This window comes from Ambystoma mexicanum, chromosome 2q, assembly GCF_040938575.1.
Source record: "Ambystoma mexicanum isolate Mex_15411 chromosome 2q, UKY_AmexF1_1, whole genome shotgun sequence".
NCBI lineage: Eukaryota > Metazoa > Chordata > Amphibia > Caudata > Ambystomatidae > Ambystoma > Ambystoma mexicanum.
Window position 1 is genome coordinate 1,285,611,088 of NC_090924.1, and position 17,266 is coordinate 1,285,628,353.

Genomic DNA, 17,266 nt, shown 5'->3' on the forward strand with positions numbered 1-17,266 from the left:
CAGGCAGCAGAGTCCTTTGCTACCATCCTCATTTGTAAGATTAAACTGGTTATCCTTACAAGATCGCCTTTGGCCTCATGTTCCTAGAGGGGTGTATTCATTCTGGTGTGAACGTAATTGGGGACACAATGGGCCTTTTGAAGAAGGTACCAATGCAACCTCTAAGAACACAGAGGTTCTGAACCGCAGATGGTGTCCAATACACACATTTTCTTCGAGGTCGGAAGCATGCTCAGGCTTTCGGGTGCACAGGATGATCATGACACCTTGTCAGCTTTGTTGTATGTGGTAGGATCGTCTGCCTTCTGTTTTTGTCTCCGAAGGTGAGACCAAGGGGGTCCACTTTAGCAAAAGACTTTCATCATGTTTGATGGAATCTCTCCCATTTCTCTACTAAAAAAGATTTGGAGGGGAAACGTTCCCATCTTTCAGGTGAGGAGTCAGTCGAAGAGCTTCTTTTCTGTGGCTTCTCTTTTTCGAGGAAGGAGGACTGACAAGATATGCTCCATGAATGGAATCTCTTACTTTGATTTTTGGCTCTTTTGTTCAGTGTTTCTGGGGATCTCTCAATCTCCTCAAAGCTTCTCCTCTCAGAAGATTTGTGTTTCAACTGGGCTGTACAGGATGATTTAGATGGCAAATTCCTGACAGCCAATTTTGAAGATTTCTCCTTAAATGCTTTCGTGTCAGTATGAACCACATCATGTTTAGCACAAGACAGCAGAGACAGACCTTGTGAGGGCCAATTAGTCACGTCTTGGCATCACATTCCTGACACTTTTTAAAACAGGAGAGTTTAGGTGCCGACAGTTTGGAGCAAAATGTTGAATGTAAGTGCATCAGAAAAAAATCTGTTCCAGAGAAGCATGTTGAGCATGTGCAAAAGAGGAACTGGGGTCAAGGTGCAAGCTTTTTGTACCAACGGCACGTCCTGCCTCGAAGATGAAGAGAGCAGAATGACCACAACGCCAACACCACACAACACACAACACTTCCTGCTGTCGAAATGCTTCCAAGATCTGCTGCCGCAAGAGAATATACATCTAAGAATGAGGAATCTGTGAGGACCAATCAATTGGAAACAAAGGTCTTTGGAATGTGCTAAAAAACAAAATGGCAGTTTGTATTACTGGCCATACAGTTTACGTAGGTTTATTTTTAACATTACCATAAATTGGAATACTTTCTTTATATTTTGAAACTTTAGTATATAAAAAGCCCCTGTAAATGTGTGTAACAATCAAGCTAAAATCATAGACAGCAAATCGGATTCACTGCCTTCCTTTCGGATGAGTAACTTTCCAGACATCAAATATGACACCATATAAATGATTTGCAATGGTAAGGTTCTACACAAAGCAAATTGGTTGCAGACATCCTGGTGCTCTGCCTTTGCAGACCCATTTCCCAAAACTCCACGCTGCCCTCCATTTTCCTGGGATTCATTTGTTGGTGGCCACATGCAACCATAACAAAAGCAAACCGTCACTACTTTTAAAAGTATGCATTTTGAAAGTTTCCTCTAAATAAAGCAATACAAATTTGAAAGGTATGGAAAGGAATTAATTTTCCCAGTTCAGTTTAAACTTGCTTAAAAAAATCCACTCCTATAGCAATTGCATCGTATTATAGGACGTCCATCTCAGAGTTGTGTTGCGTTGATAATCTCTCACATAAGTATTAAAGCCTGAGAAATGACACCTTCTACATTAGTCAATACCTGGCTAGGCGGTGCATAAACAAAACCCTTTTACAACATGCTGGCTGTTGGACTTTGGTTGATTTATTTATTTTGTGTGCTACTAATGCCAACGGAGTCTCTCCATTCCGGATGAACAGTTTTAAGTAGTACACATTGTTTCGAAAACGGAAAGAGAATTTGCAAGATCAGAGAGGAACCCAGGGTTCGATGCACTCAGGAGAGACAAAATGAGAGAAAGACTCATGTGAAGATTGTCTGGTAGGAGTAGGGTGCAAAAGGCATGAGCATAAGTAAGACACAGGGCATTTATTACATGTTCAGCTTGGCACAGGATTCCCAGCCGAAAATAAAATGTCCACCACCAGAGCATGTGACCACAATACACGCCACACCAGGCGGATGCCAGACATCCGCCTGCAAAAGATGACTAAACATTTCATTGGCAGATCTATATATATATCTGCAACTGTCACAACTGCTTATCTTTACATACCTCTTCAGATTTGAAAGCCTGCTTTGTGTGAGTGTACTTCAGAAACCTAAAAATAAAAGGACACTTATAGATCAAGTTGTATAAATCATTGCATTCTTGTGCCAAAATAAAAAGCGATGAGTGGCGCAAATCAGGACAAATATGAAATAACTCATGAAATGGATTGTTTTTGTTTGCAACATTTGCATTCAAAGAAATGTATTGTACAATCCCCATTTACCAGCACATGAACAGGTGATTCCATTACAATACCAGTAATTTAATCACAAAATACATTGTTCATTGGTTCTTGTTACAGTTGGCATGACACAAACACGATCAAAGGCTCAATCAGCCCAACCAAAATATGTAGCTTTCAGTTTACACAAATATAAACCCGGACATATTAGCTCAGCAAGCTTTACCATTCATAAATTGCCAAATTGTGAAAACATAGTTTAATCAACTCTCTGGTCCAGGAACTTAAAACACCTGAAATTCAAATGTACACTTCTGGTGAAAGCAGTCCAGATGTAACTCCTAAACAGTAGACCCACATTAGGAATATCCCCCATCTAAGGGAGGAGCAGATTCAAAGAAGTTCCTGCAAGTGTGGTATTCTGAGTAACATTTTTAATGGATTTTAAAGCAGTAATCCAGCCTCAGACTGCCTTCCGAAAAGTTCCTATTTCAGGGTCACATTTTAGGGCCCCTAAAAGGTATTACTTTTCCCTGGATCCATTATTCGATCACTAATCTATTGTTGGTGTACAAAAAGACTTCTACTGAAGTCCCCCTGCCCGAGCAATCATTTGTCAGTCTCAGGGGTGCTTCTATTTGTGCCCTAAGGCACTATCACTCTACATTGGTTTTGGAAGTAGGTTGGTGGCAGCTGTACTTTAGGTATGGCTTCATCAGGGGTACTGCATTGGTAAATCCAATGTACCTTTTTGGTAGCCATTGGAGTACCAAAGCGTTTTATTGAAGTGCTCAGCACCATTTAGTATTTCAGGGTTTCCTTTGTTCTAGTGAACCATGAGGTAGACTTAAAATGGACGTTCTGTGCACATGGGCACTTTATGAGCCCACATTGCAGATTGTATATTGTCCCTGCGCTCTGTGTCTCGCATCCTGTGGGGGTGGTCTGGGCTGTGTGGCAGTCTTAAGGGCCAACCATAACTGTTGGTTAAACAAACCCCTTTTCCCCTAGGCTCCTCTTTTGTGACTGGTGGGGCTGGTTATAATCAGACCTTCTGAGTAGTTGTAATTAAGGAGAAAGCCTGCCTTTTCTCACTCTCTTGTCGCTGGATCTTCGAAGAACCAGGATGATTGAGACATTTGTAACGCGCTCCATACAAACCAAATCGAATATAGGTGCAGATGACATATAATGTAACAGGTTTAACCAATCATAAGCTGAAGGACAGACAATTTTGCAAACCGATATCTAGCCATTCCTGTACTTATGTAAACACGTACGTTTTAACAAACGTCAAAAAGGACTCGAGCTTCCTAATCTCTAATGGAAGATGGTTACATTATTAAGGGCCAAAAACTAAAAATCTTTGGTCGCTTCTGAAAACACAGGACGACAGGGGAACCTCAAGAGTAACTTGCCCTAGGATCGGAGAACCCGGGTACGATGGTAGTACCTTAATTGTTCAGTCAAATATGCTGGAGACAAGTTATTTAGACTTTTGTATATCATGCAAATGATCTTAAACCTGATCCTATCCTCCACTGCTAACCAGTGGAGAGATCGCTGTAACCCAGAGATGGGTGTAGATTTTCTGACCCCAAACACCAAACTACGGCATTTTGCACCTTTTGAAGTCAATGGACCTGCTTAGCCGGCACCCCTGCTAAAAACTATTGCAATAGTCCCGCTGTGAGTTTACTTAAGCTCCCACCACTAAAGCATAAACATTCATAAGAATAAAAGGGAAAGCTAGTCTAAGTAATCTCAGTGAGTAAAAACAGGCCTTAGCTGCTGGGGGATTTCCTACAGGGTTTCCCACCTTTGCTTCAAGAAGTCCAGGGTGGGATTGCTGTGTCATCCTGCTGACTTCAGTTTGGTTTTCATGCTGGGCCTTCCCGGTGGGTTGTCTATTGGCCGTTCTACCGCTGATGCTTGCTTGCCATTTAATGCCAGGGTATCCTGCCTTGGTGCTTGTAATTGCCGTAGAGTGGTGGGACACCATTACCCACCTCATATTTTTTTGGGCAGTCTTTGCTCACCTTCACCATGGGACCATCTTCTGTTGCTGAGCCACCCCCTCCTTCATCCAAGCGAGCTGACGGAACTCTTAGCTGGGTTTCCTTGTCTTCCTCTACTTGTCTTCACTTGTATTTTCTCTGCTGGCTTGAGGAGTTCCATTGTGGGAAGGCCAGTTATTTTTCCTTTCATTCGTCAGGGTCTTCAATGGCTCAGGGTTCAAGCCTCTGCCAACTGGATCCTTGTAATCTGAACCTAGCAAGGTGGTGACTTTCACAGATGTCTATTGTAATGGTAACTGTGTCTAAAATATACCTTGTTTTATTTTGAGGCCTGTGGATGTGTTTTTCACCCTCTAGCACAGTTTTTGTATGCATTGTATTATTCAAATATCAATTCCTAGAGATTGTGAATTGTTGGTATTGGCATTAGGGGGTTGCATGACATTTCCTGTGCATTAAAATGTCTGGTTCCCACCATTGTCTTTATATGCTGCATCTATCCCCAGATAGTAGGGATACAAGAAGTGGGTTGTGTGTAGTAGGACAATGTATTATATGTACTGCAGCACTAGGGATTTTAAAATGTTTCTTTAAATGTCTGGTTCTCCCTCCCGCCCACATTATATGTTGCGTGTTATATTGTGTTATCTTTATATTTTGATATTTTTATTTTATAATGTGTTATGTGCTCTAGTACCAATTCAAACAGATTTCTTCTATACATCAGTATTTCAATGGATAAGTGTGTGGACTCGCTGCACCTTTTTGTCTGCTTGCTAGCCCTACTGAAAGTTGAGCTTGATTTTTGCCACACTGCCTTTAAGAGATGTTTGGCTTTCATTTTGGTTGGGTGCTTTTGCCCCACCCTACGGTATGTGGTTTTAAAGTCTGCAATAGGGTAACTGTACCAAAACAGCCTTTACACAAAGATTAACCTTTGGCAGACACGTCTGTTCCTTTTTTTTCACTATTTTGAAGTGATGGTACCGGTGATATGGCAGCATCATTGTTAAATTCTGGGTCTCTGCTGCGGCTCCTAGGTAATTGAAATGTATCAAACTGCAGTCAGATGCCTACGGATAGTTTGACTAAGGAATCTACAAGAAGAGTATGAAGGCAAGATAGGAACAGCCTGGATGGGGAAAGTGTGATGCATGGATATCTGCTTCTTCAGAAATGTACGGTTAAAATTTAGTAGGTAAGTGAAGGAACAAGTTACTTACCTGTAACTGTTGTTCTCCAGCATGGGTCTGGTATGGATTCACATGCTCATGAATATTCCCCGTCGTCAGGCTGGGAATCCTCAAAGAAAAAACCAGTATCAGTTTTGTTTCTGATCTGTCTTTCGTAGTAGTAACCAATCACTGATCTCTGCGTCATACTGACCACAGCCAATGACTGCCCTCTACCTAAGCCCCGCCTCTGGCAGCCATCTTCAGATTTGGTAGCACGTGAAGTGGCAGTATGACCAAGTGAAGAGCTGCAGAGGGGTAGGCGGGAGGGTTCGCATGTGAATCCATGCCAGACCCATGCTGGAGAACAACAGTTACAGGTAAGTAACTTGTTCCTTCTCCAGCATGGGGTCTGGCATGGATTCACATGCTCATGAATAAAGAATACATAGCAGTACACACATGCACAACCACGGGAGGTGGCAAAGGCTCAACATTAAGCATTACATCAAACTCAACATTAAGCAAATCTTGCCTCCTCACCAGGCTCACCTTAGGCGAACAGGTTGCGCAGCACTGCTTGGCCGACCCTGGACTCCTCCCTGGAATCCCGATCGACGCAGTAGAATTTCGTGAAGGTGTGCGTCCACCTCCACGTAGCAGCCCTGCAGATGTCCAGCAAGGGCACACCAGATAGGAACGCCGTGGTAGCTGCGATCGCTCTGGTGGAATGGGCTATCGGACGGCCAGGCAGCGGTCGGTTTGCCAACCGATGACAGTACATGATACAGCCGGAGAGCCATCTGGAAATGGAAGCCTTCGAGAGAGCCTTCCCCGGATTGACAGGTCCAAAGTTCACAAAGAGTTGTGACGTCTTCCGAAAACACTTCGTACGGTCCACGTAGAACTTCAGCGCTTAGAACTTCAGCGCTCTAGCCACATCCAGTGAGTGCAAAGTCCTTTCAGCCGGCGACGAAGGCGACGGGAAGAAAACAGGCAACACCAAGGGTTAGTTGAGGTGGAAGTCCAACGGCACCTTGAGCATGAAGGAGGGGTGTGTCCTGAGCACTACCCTCGTGTCGTGAAAAGTCAAGTACGGGGCCTTGCAGGAAAGGGCCTGGATCTCTCCCACCCGTCGTGCGGAGGTGATGGCCACAAGAAACGCTGTTTTCCACGACAAGAACTTGAGCGGAGCCGAGTGCAGAGGCTCGAACGGAGGTCCCATGAGCTTGGTCAGCACCACGTTGAGCTCCCACGCCGGGGCCGGAGCCTTCACCGGCGGGAACGATCTGAACAGTCCCTTCATGAACTCTTTCACCAGACGATGAGACCACAAAGACGTCCGCCCCGTGGTTCTGGTGTATCGGGAGATCGCAGCAAGATGAATCTTGATGGAAGCGTGTGCCAGTCCAGCCTTGGCCAGCGTCAGTAGGTACGGCAGTACTTGGGGAGCCGTAATCCGTAGAGGGTTAATCTTCTGTGCGTGGCACCAGACAGAGAACCTCTTCCATTTGTGTCCGTAGCATTTAAGAGTTGAGGACGCCCTGGCCTTTGCAAGAACCTCTCGGCAGTCGGCCGGTATGTCGTATCCTCCAACCTCTAACGCTGCAGGAGCCAGGCCTGCAAGTTCAGCGACTTCGGGTCGTGATGGAGGATGGCGCCTCCTTCCCTGGAGAGAAGATCCGCGTCCCCTGGCAGCTTGATTGACGGGGACGCTGACAAGTCCAGAAGGTCCGGGAACCATATCTGCCTCGGCGACGAGGATCATCCTGCACCGTGACCTCTTGAGCTGGTTGATGAGCCGGATCAGCAATGGAGGGAACGCGTATAGAAACAGGCCCTCCCAGGGGAACGAGAAAGCATCGCCCATGCTCCTCGGCTGGGGAAACCTGCTGGCGAACCTCCGGCACTTGGAGTTCGTCGCCGTCGCGAACAGATCGATCTGGGGTGTGCCCCACCGTCGGAAGAGGCGGTCCACTAGATCCTGTCATAGTTCCCACTCGTGGCACGAGCGCAGCTCCCTGCTGAGTGAGTCGGTGATGGTGTTTTTTATCCCTGCCAGATGAAACGGCACCAGAAACATCCCTTGGGCGACGGCCCAATGCCACAGATCCTGCGCCTCCCTGGACAGGGCTGGGGACCTGGTTCCACCCTGTTTCCTGATGTAGAACATGGTGGTGGTGTTGTCGGTGAAGATCCTCACCACCTTGCCCTTGAGGGACGGAAGGAAGGACCTGAGGGCCCAAAACACTGCACGGAGCTCCAGGACGTTGATATGGAGGGACTTCTCCATCGGGAGCCAAATGCCTCTCGCGTGCAGATTTTCGGTGTGCGCTCCCCACCCTTCCAGGGAGGCATCTGTCGTCACTGTCTCCTGATGGCCGGGGGTCTGGAAGTCCATGCCCGCCATCAGATGCGCGTAGGTGCCCCACCACCGGATCGCTCGTCGGAAACTCTCGTCGAGTGTGATCCTCTCCTCGAAGCTGCCCGTCGTCTGGATCCAGCGCGCGTCCAGAACTCCTGCAACGGACGCATCCGGAGCCTGCACAGGAGGATGAGGTAAATGCAGGAAGACATCATTCCGAGGAGGGACTTGATGGACCTCACTCTGGCCGCGTCCGCAACCAGCATCCGCTGCACCTTGCCCAAAATGGCCCTCGTCCTTTCCTCCGACGGATAGGCCAGAAACAACACTGTGTCGAGCTTCGCTCCCAGAAACAGTGCGTCTTGCGCGGGCACCAGGTGGGACTTGGCGTAGTTTATGGAGAATCCCAGGTCCGTGAGAAGTTGGACGGTCCTTGCCGTGTGCTCCACGGCGAGCTCCTTCGTCTTCGCTCGGATGAGCCAGTCGTCCAGGTAGGGGTAGACGTGGATCCCCTCTCGGCGCAGCTGCGCCGCCACCGGTGCGAGGCACTTGGTGAACACCCTGGGTGCCGACCTCAGTCCGAAGGGAAGGGCTCTGAACTGATAGTGACGCCCTTGGACCACGAACCTGAGAAATTTTCGGTGTCCCTTTAGGATGGGAATATGGAAGTAGGCATCCTCCAAATCCAACGACGACAGGAAATCGCCCTCCTCCAGCTGACCCAGGACGTGTTGGAGGGTGACCATCCGGAGCTTCTGTGCCTTGATGAATTTGTTCAGTCGTCGTAGGTCCAGGATGGGACGCCATCCTCCCGTCTTCTTCTTCACGAGGAAGTATCTTGAGTAAACTCCGGAGCCCCGAAGCCTCTTTGGGACGAGCTCGATGGCGCCCTTCCTGAGCATCGCCTTTACCTCCAAGAGAAGTTGAGGGACGTGATGTTCTTTCCTGGCCACAGGGGGGATGCGCGGGCACCTCTTTAGAAACTCGAGCGCGTGACCCTGGGCTAGGGCGTCCAGCACCCAACGGTCGGTGGAGATGGACTCCCACACGCTGACGAAGCTTGCCAGCCGGCCTCCCACCGGGGTACTTCGGTGGGGGCCCGACCCCACGGCCGGTTCAGTCCTGCTTCGATGAGGCTTTGCCGCCTTGACCTCCTTGGCGACGACGGCGGGGACCGGCTGACTTGCCTCGTCCCCTGTAAGCTTCCTGCGACGACGAACGGGCTGCTTGACGGTAGGTGGAAAATCCGCCGCCGGAACCATTGGAGGCACCCTGTTTGCCTCCGCCGCTCCGAAAGGGCGGCCGCCGTTGCTGGAGAACCCCGAGAGCCTGGGCCATCTCCGTGTCTGCCTTGATGGCTTAAAGGTAATCGTCCACTGTTTTCCCAAACAGGTTGTTTCCGTCGAACGGCATGTCCAAGACTCTGGTCTGCACGTCCTGACGGAAGTCAGTAGCCTTGAGCCATCCACGCCGCCTAAGGCACACGCCGTTGCCCAACTGGCGAAATCCAGTGTCAGCGATGTCCGTCGCAATCGTAATGGCGTGGTCCGACGCCACCTCTCCTTCCTGCAAGATCTCTAGGGCATCCGCCCTCTTGTCGTCCGGTAGGAAGTCCAGCAGGGGGGCCAGTTTGTACCACAACTCCCTGTCGTAGCGGGCAACGATAGCCAAGGCGTTGGCCACCTTAATCGTCGTCGCTGCAGACGAGATGACCCTGAGTCCCATTGTATCCAATTTCTTTCCCTCGCCGTCCGGCGGGGAGGTTGACGTAGAGGCCGCGCCCCCCCCCGCTTTCTTCCTGGCCGCCGCGGAGACGACCCGAGTCCGGGGTCGGCTGTGCCCAAAGGCACAAGGGGGCCGCATCCAGGACCCGGTACTTCTTCTCGTACCGATCCCTTCTAGCCGGCGTCGTGGATGGGTTCTTGAGGAGGGCGAGGCCCTCATCCCAAATATCATCCAGTAGAGGTACGGAGAGGACCGTCTTCCTCTTGGCCTCGCGCCGTTGATAAAGGAAACCTTCCTTCTTCTTCTCTTCCGGGCAGAGCTGGAAAAGCTCGGATGCCCTGGAGATCATGGAGTGAAACGATCCAATCTCGTCGGGCGGGGAAGCCCGGGTGGGAGGTGACGACGGCAGATCCTCGTCGTAAACCTCGTCGTCCGTACCCGTCGCGGCCGTGTCAGTCCCCGTATCATCCCCACGAGTCGTGGACGGGGAGGAGGGCTGAACAGGGCGCGATGGCTGAAAAGGAGGTGGAGGATGAATCCTTCTTCTCTTAGGGGGAGGGCTCCCAGAAGGGCCTGGCTCCCTCCGCTGGTGGTAACGGCAGTCTCGTCCTTATCTCCGAGCATAAGGACTGTATAGCCAACAAAATGGCCGCCGAGTTGTCTTGCGGCACTGGTTGAGTGGATTCCGACGGGCGGTCAGGGGCCCCGTCGGCACCCTCGACGTTATCATCGTCTCCCACGTCGGGGTCCCTCCCAACGGGTAGGTCTTCTTCCACGCCAACGCCGTGGCTTAAGACTTCGATCATCTCTTCCTCAGAGGTTGAGGCCGAATCCACGACGACCTCCTGCCCCCCCTTTTTCTTCTCCGTCGGAAGTTTCAAGGGGGTCCTGTCGATGGGCATAAAAGAGGACTCCCTCCGCAGTGGCAGGGAGACTGAGCCCCGAGGTCGCCACCACTGGTGTAGCCTCCACAGGCTGAGCCAGGGCCGCCGCGACTGTCTCGATAGAGGCCTTGGCCAGATGTATTAAGGCTTTCACCACCTTAGGTGCGCTCACCACCTTCTACTTGGGGGGAGGGTCACTGCCTCGCTCTCCCTCCGATGGGGCCTTCGAGCTCGACCGGGGCCTCTCCAGGAGCTTCGCCGGGTGCTCGGCCTTCCTCTTACCCGAAACAGAGCGTTGGCTCGTGGTTGATGGTGCCGGGGAAGATGCGCCCTGCCTGGCGCCCGTAGAGCCCGACCGTTCGGCGCTCCCGGTGCCAGCGGACTCGCGGTGCTTGGCCTTGTGTTGGACCCCCGTCGCCGGGGCGTCCTCAAAGGTCTTAGAAGACCGCTCGGATTTCTTCTTCTTCTTCTCGCCTGACGGGCTCTTCCCTTCCAGCCAGTTGGCGAGACGTTGATGGCGGTCCTTCATGGTCCGCTCCGACATATTGCTGCAAAACGCACAGTCCTTCTCCACGTGCGTCTTGTCCTCATGTAGGCAGTACAGACAAAAGGAGTGTTCGTCCTCCTTAAAGACATTCTGAAGCTGGCATCCAGGGCAGACCCTGAACAGCTTTCCGGGCGTCGAGTTCCCTTCTCCTGGGCCATGTCCGAGATGGGCCTGAGAAACTTCTGGAGTCCTCCAAAAGCGTGGCTCGACGAAATCTTCACCCTTGAGGGGCGTAGACGAATCCGACACGGGGCCCCGATGATCGGATGAAGAAATGTTGGAGCTTGAGGCTCTTTTGACCGGAAAATCGAAGTTTTTGAGAAAAAAACATGAAAAAATAGCACTAACGCTCGAGAGCAATAGCACGAGGATCCCAACACTTGAACGTGCGGTAAAAATCTGAAGACAGATCAGAAACGAAACTGATACTGGTTTTTTCTTTACCGAGGATTCCCAGCCTGACGACGGGGAATATTCATGAGCATGTGAATCCATGCCAGACCCCATGCTGGAGAAACACTTAACCACCACAGTCTCAGCTAGTCGCATCTTATTAATCATATAGCAGTATCCTCTCTGGCCTGGTAGACCTTAGTTAATGAGATCAAGCGAAAGTTACATTGTAAGAATTTGTAATAGTTCTGGAAAACTAAAGTGATATTGAGACTTCTACTGCACACAGTTTTGTGCTGTAATTGAGTGGCTGTTAGGAAGTCCAACTAAGGGCTTAGTAAAACCTTTCAACTGAGACAGCACACAACTCCACTCTTAGTACAAGGCTGTGCCACTTGAGTATATGGTAGCGCAGACACAACAGCCCGGCTTATCTTAGGAGGGACAGAGGGTTGTAGAATGAGTACAAAAAAATGGTAATACATATATGGTCCAAAGAAACACTGAACCACTATGTATTGTAAATATAAAGGGTTTAAATAAATACAAGTAGATCAAGGTAAATCTTGGGTAAATAAGTACTATCAGAGATCATATAAACACATTAAAGCATAGGGTTGTATTTTTATAAAGTATACAGAGCAAAGAATGGAACTTATTTAGAAAACTAACAGTATTTCTAGGTAAGTCAGACCTTATCGAACACATTTAGTATAGGGAACACCTATTGATGGGGAGTAAAAACCATTAGTTAATTTTAGATTACTTTCTGTAATACAAGGGTAGTAGACCCTGTCAGCAACGTAAATGTATGTATAGACCCAAGACTGTTTTAGCATCTGTGTAAACCAGACCAGGGAAACCAAAACCCAATGTTACACTTTATGAATGACTCAATGTTATTTTAGGTAGGTAAAACCTATGGCAGACTTCTTCTAAACAGGCTATACAGCTAGTTAGGGGAAAGCAAGACCCAGTTGAAGAACCTATACACCTATTCTCCGAAAGAAATAGTTAGTGAAGCCAAAAGCATTACTTTTGGGTAAGAGGCACAACCAATTCACAAGTGAGTAAATGAACCATATTTATTTTTTTATTACTTGTTTCAATTGCTATTAAAGACAATTTTTACTAGGCTTTTCCTAAAAGATTAATTATTTCGCTAATTAATCGAGTCAGATTCCTGGCCATCTTGACTTCAGCTTTTAATGTTACGCTGGAGTTCCCTTTGTTTCTTAGTTAGCTGCTGCCTCATCTGTGGCTGAACTTGTCCGCCTGCTGAATAATCCAAGGCTCTCAAATAATACAACCAGTTTTTTCCCCGCTCATCAGCCTCCTCCACCATTCTTCTTAATCGTAATATTGTACGTTTCTGAATAGGTGACCCAGGTGGAGTGAGCGTGTTGCGATCACCCCCGGACAAATTACCAGGAGGTGTTTGATGGTTTCTTTCGTTTCTGGTTGTAGACAATAGCAGCATGAGGTAGTGGTCACTCTGTTTCGTCCTTGTCAGAATTTCTTTTGTATGCAAGATGTTTAGACTAATTCTCAAAGTTTTCACTTAGTTTCCTGTCCGGGCATTTTGCCAGGTAAGATCTTATTACGTTTACATTTGTCGTGTTTACAGTAAGGTCTAGAGTCAACTTAGAGGAACTCGCTTCTTCCAGGGTTTGCATCCAATCTCTTTCAAGTATTTGTTTTTTTAAACTTTTTCTGGGTTACTAATCAACTCTTCTTCGGAGCTGCCTACCCAGTCCAGAAGAGATTTATTCATGGATGCCCAGGTTTGTAATATTTTGCATGACCCTGCTCGTATTTCTTTGTCGATAGCCATTAGAATATATGGAGGTGAAGGCAGCAGTGTTTTTCTGTAAAGCATGGCTTCGTTCCGAGCCAAGAGTTCTCTCCTCATCAAAGTTATCGGCAGTGATTGTCAGAGATTTCAGACCTTCCTCCAGTATATCCCTTTGAACTTGGGCCAGAGCTTCGTTGGTAGGCCGGGCATAGCTTCCGTGCCATAGGTGAGACTAGCGATAACTTTCGTTTTATAGTATGTCAAAGTCGGGGACAGAGTGAAGCGACCATATTTTTTTGCGATGGCTCTGGTCTGAGTAATCATAAGGCGCACTTCAGTCATTAGGCACTCTTGCATCGGGACTTCTTTGCTGCTTTTGCTCAATGTAATTACCAGGTACCAGAAATTATTCACGAATTCCAGCAGCTGACCGTCGATTGTCCAGATGAAGGTCTCGGCTTTCCTTGTGTTTTTTTCAAATGCCATTATTTTCGTTTTCTCCGGATTCATCTGGAGTTTGTTGGCTTTCGGGTATGCAGCAAGGTTGGTAATTTGTCTCTGCAAACCAATCGGTGTTTGGTCCATTAGAATTATATAGTCAGCGTAAAGCAGTCTTGATATTTTTTCCTCGCCCAGGGCTGGTGGAAAGGATCGAACTCTCTTCTCCTAATCCATAAAATCGGCTGTGTAGGCATTATACAGGGCCGGCGGCAGAGGTCATCCTTGTTTCACTCCCCGTCCAGTTTTAATCCACGAGGATAGCCGGCCTGTTTGAATGAGGTGGACACACAAAGGTTCCTGAATATAGAACTTTTATGGGATTCAAGATCTGAGGTGGACATGCGCGATGTTCTTGTTTTTCCCATAACAAGGCTCGGTCGACCTGGTCGAAAGCCTGTACCAGGTCGATGAATGCCATGTAGATTTTAGGTCGGCCTTCAAGAACTTCGGCTTTCAATGAGCTCAGCGCCAGTATATTCGCGGTCGTCCCCAGGTTTTTCATGAAGCCTGCTTGGAGGGGGTCTGCGGTTTTCGAGGTTATTGTCCATTTCTCTAGGTTATCCAAAATCAGTGAACCAAAGAGTTTCCCTATTGAATCAAGGAGGGCTATCGGGCAGTAGTGGTTAGGATTGTCCTTGGAGCCAGTCTTGAAAATCGGCACCACTATCCCCCTTTTCCATGAGAGCGGAATTGATGTAGACCTTACACAGTTTTTAAACACTTCCATGATGAAAACTGACCAGGGTTCTGTGTGTTTTTTATATCAAAATTGGTGATAACGAATCTAGGGCCGCTGGCCCAGATGGTGAGTTTTTTAAATTTTCATTAGGATCGTGTCGTGGTCTGTAGGTATCTGCCATTTTGCGCTGGTATGGGTGGTGTTCAAGTTCTTCATTCTCATGGGCTGGCTGTAAATCTCCTCAAAGTGTTTTACCCACTTTTGGTCGCCCACCGAGTTCTGCAGGGATGAGTTTTCTCCTTTTGCGTTTCCCCCGATTAATGAGCAGAAATCCCTGGTCTTCTTTCCAAATATTGCACAGAGCATTGACTCAGCGTCTTCCTGGTATCGTTGATGTTTGCTGTTTCTCAACCAGGCTTGGTAACTTTTCAGTGCTTTCTTGGCCGCCTCCATTTTTACTTTAGATTGTGACTTGTTCGCTGCACGTCTCAACTTTCTAATTAGCTTTCTTCTCTCTACAAGTTGTTCATTGAATACATGTAAAGTAGATGCCAAATGCTTAGGAATCATTGCCTTTTTTGGTTTGAATACTGCAAGGTCTGAAGAATAGTCGGCTGTGCTCGTTTTTACATTGTCAGCTGCCTTTCGGGAGAGGTAGTTCTTCATAAGTTGGTCGATGGCCTTTAACGTTAGTCTTAGCCTGGTGCCGCTTATATTATATTGACTTCTAGGTTTGCATTCATGAAGCGTTCTTTAGGTTTTTGGCTGTACCAGGCTGAGATCAGAATATTGTGATCACTATGTTTTGTCTCGATCACTTTAAATGATTGCGTTATAATCAGGAGGCTTTGTGAGACATGGATATAATCGATTGTTGCTGCTTGTCCATTTCTTTCCCACGTTGGGATCTTAGGGGTGTTAGTCTCTAATGCCTGGTGAAGGTTATGTAAATCTCTGGATTCCATGAGTTTGGTCCATAAGTGGGCTCTTCCTCTTGGGTTATGCAGGCGGATGGCCAAGTCGACATTCAAGTAACCAGCTATGATGTTATGAGTGGCCTTTTGGTTAATCAGGGTCATGTCTATTAAGGATTCCATTTGTTCTAAGAAGTTCTCGTTTGTCACTCTTTTTGGATTCCAATAGGTGTTAATCAATAGGATCTCCTCCTGCATTTTGCAATCACTGTGGTTTGATAGCCCTTCAATAAGAACGGCTAGGACGAATTCTGTTGGCTTTATGATTTTTTTCAGATGTAGTACACTGCCCATTCTAATGGCGATAATGAGGCCAGATCTAGGTCTTCCCTTAGGGCCCCTTTGTGCTGGTGAATGGGCCAATTCAAATCCATCTAATAAAGGTTTTGTGATAAGCCAGGTTTCCTGCAGACCGAGTGCGTCGAATTTTGCCAAATTTACATCGGACTTGAAGTCAAGCGAGTGAAGCCCCTGGTGTACCAAGAGCCCATTTTTAAGCTTGGGCTTGGGAGCCTCCTTGGGAATTTCACGATTCAGGGGGCTTCCCATTGTTTCTTGTGGTTGCTAGTCTCTCCTCATGATGGCCGATGTGGGCATGGTCCATTCTCTTTTATATTCATTGGCTCTTGAGGTCTTATTCTCAATTCCTCTATGGCTTGTCGCCAACTTATGATCCCTCTTAATTTGGGAAGAAGTTATATGCGTACGGGAGCGAGGTCCCTTAGGGTTTCACTCTCTCTGTCTGGTTTCGTTGGGGAGGAGATGTGCCTCAATCTATCTCTGTACTCTTAGATAATTTTTCTCTGTTGGCTCCCAAATTCCATTCCCTGCCTTTTTTCCTTTGCTACTCGGGAACAAAGCTATTGGGAGATTGCTCGCCAGGGACCCTCGCTGATTGGTCACTGTAGAGGCTCTTCCTAGGGATTTTTCCCTTGATCGGTCTCTTTGAGCTTAAGATCGGTTGAAATTAGGGGCATTTGGACTCGCATGATGGTAAGTGTCCCTAGGCGGGACGTCTGATGCATCAATTGGGTTGAACCCCAGGAAGCTCAGTTTTTCCTTTGCTCTCCACAGGAGTTTCTGGGTATGTAGTGTTTCGATGTGTAGATAAGAACTGTCCTTCCTTCCATTGGGGTTTGGTTCACGTATGTTAATGTCCTTCATGGGCAAGTTAGGAGAGAATTCACCTGATTGAATAATTTTGATAGGGCCCTGTAATTCAGGGTCCAGTTATCTTTCCCCTCGTGAGTTCTTTGGAGTCTAAACATTCGAGTGGACCTTTGCTTTGGTTTGAAGGGTGACCAAGTGTATTGGGTTCTTCTCTGGCTGGAGCTTCCGTCTTCTCTTTGGTTAGCCTCATGCACCTGTGACTTATAGTGGATGTTGACATGGGGCGAGGAATTGTCCTTCCGCCACTTTTTCAGAGCTGGATCTTCCTTTGTACTTCCACTCACATCGCACCGAAGGCTCCTTACCACATCCCTGTTTCTTTCTGAATCTCTTTGGGATGAGGAGCTAGGCTGTGTGGGGGGTCCTCTTTGCTGGGGACATACTTTTCAGTACAATTGGCGAGCTGGCATTCTGCTTTTTGATTGTAGCTCCCTACAATATTCGGTGTTTCGGGGAGGGTGTGTCGATGGACATTACTTTCATCTTAGGTTCTACCGCGACCATGTTCTCCTGGGTTTCTGATCTTTTTCCTTTTTCCTGGGGAATGTCTAGGAGTTCGGATTCAGAGTCGTCAACGGTATACAAACTCATGTTCATTAGATCTGGTGAGCTCACTGAGGTCTCATTTTCACTGGGCTTCGTTCCCTGATTGTGGGGGTCCGTCTTATCG

General features: G+C 47.8%; 1 protein-coding gene across 3 annotated transcripts in view; it reads right to left on the reverse strand.

Annotated features, from left to right (window-relative positions):
• The window catches only part of DNAJC13 (DnaJ heat shock protein family (Hsp40) member C13), a 2,820,731-nt gene that overhangs the window by 1,063,806 nt on the left and 1,739,659 nt on the right, over window positions 1-17,266 (reverse strand). For all 3 annotated transcript variants that reach the window (XM_069648714.1, XM_069648713.1, XM_069648715.1), the window contains one exon: window positions 2,196-2,241. In XM_069648714.1, the coding sequence (XP_069504815.1) occupies window positions 2,196-2,241 (46 nt within the window). The remainder of the gene's footprint in view (window positions 1-2,195; window positions 2,242-17,266) is intronic.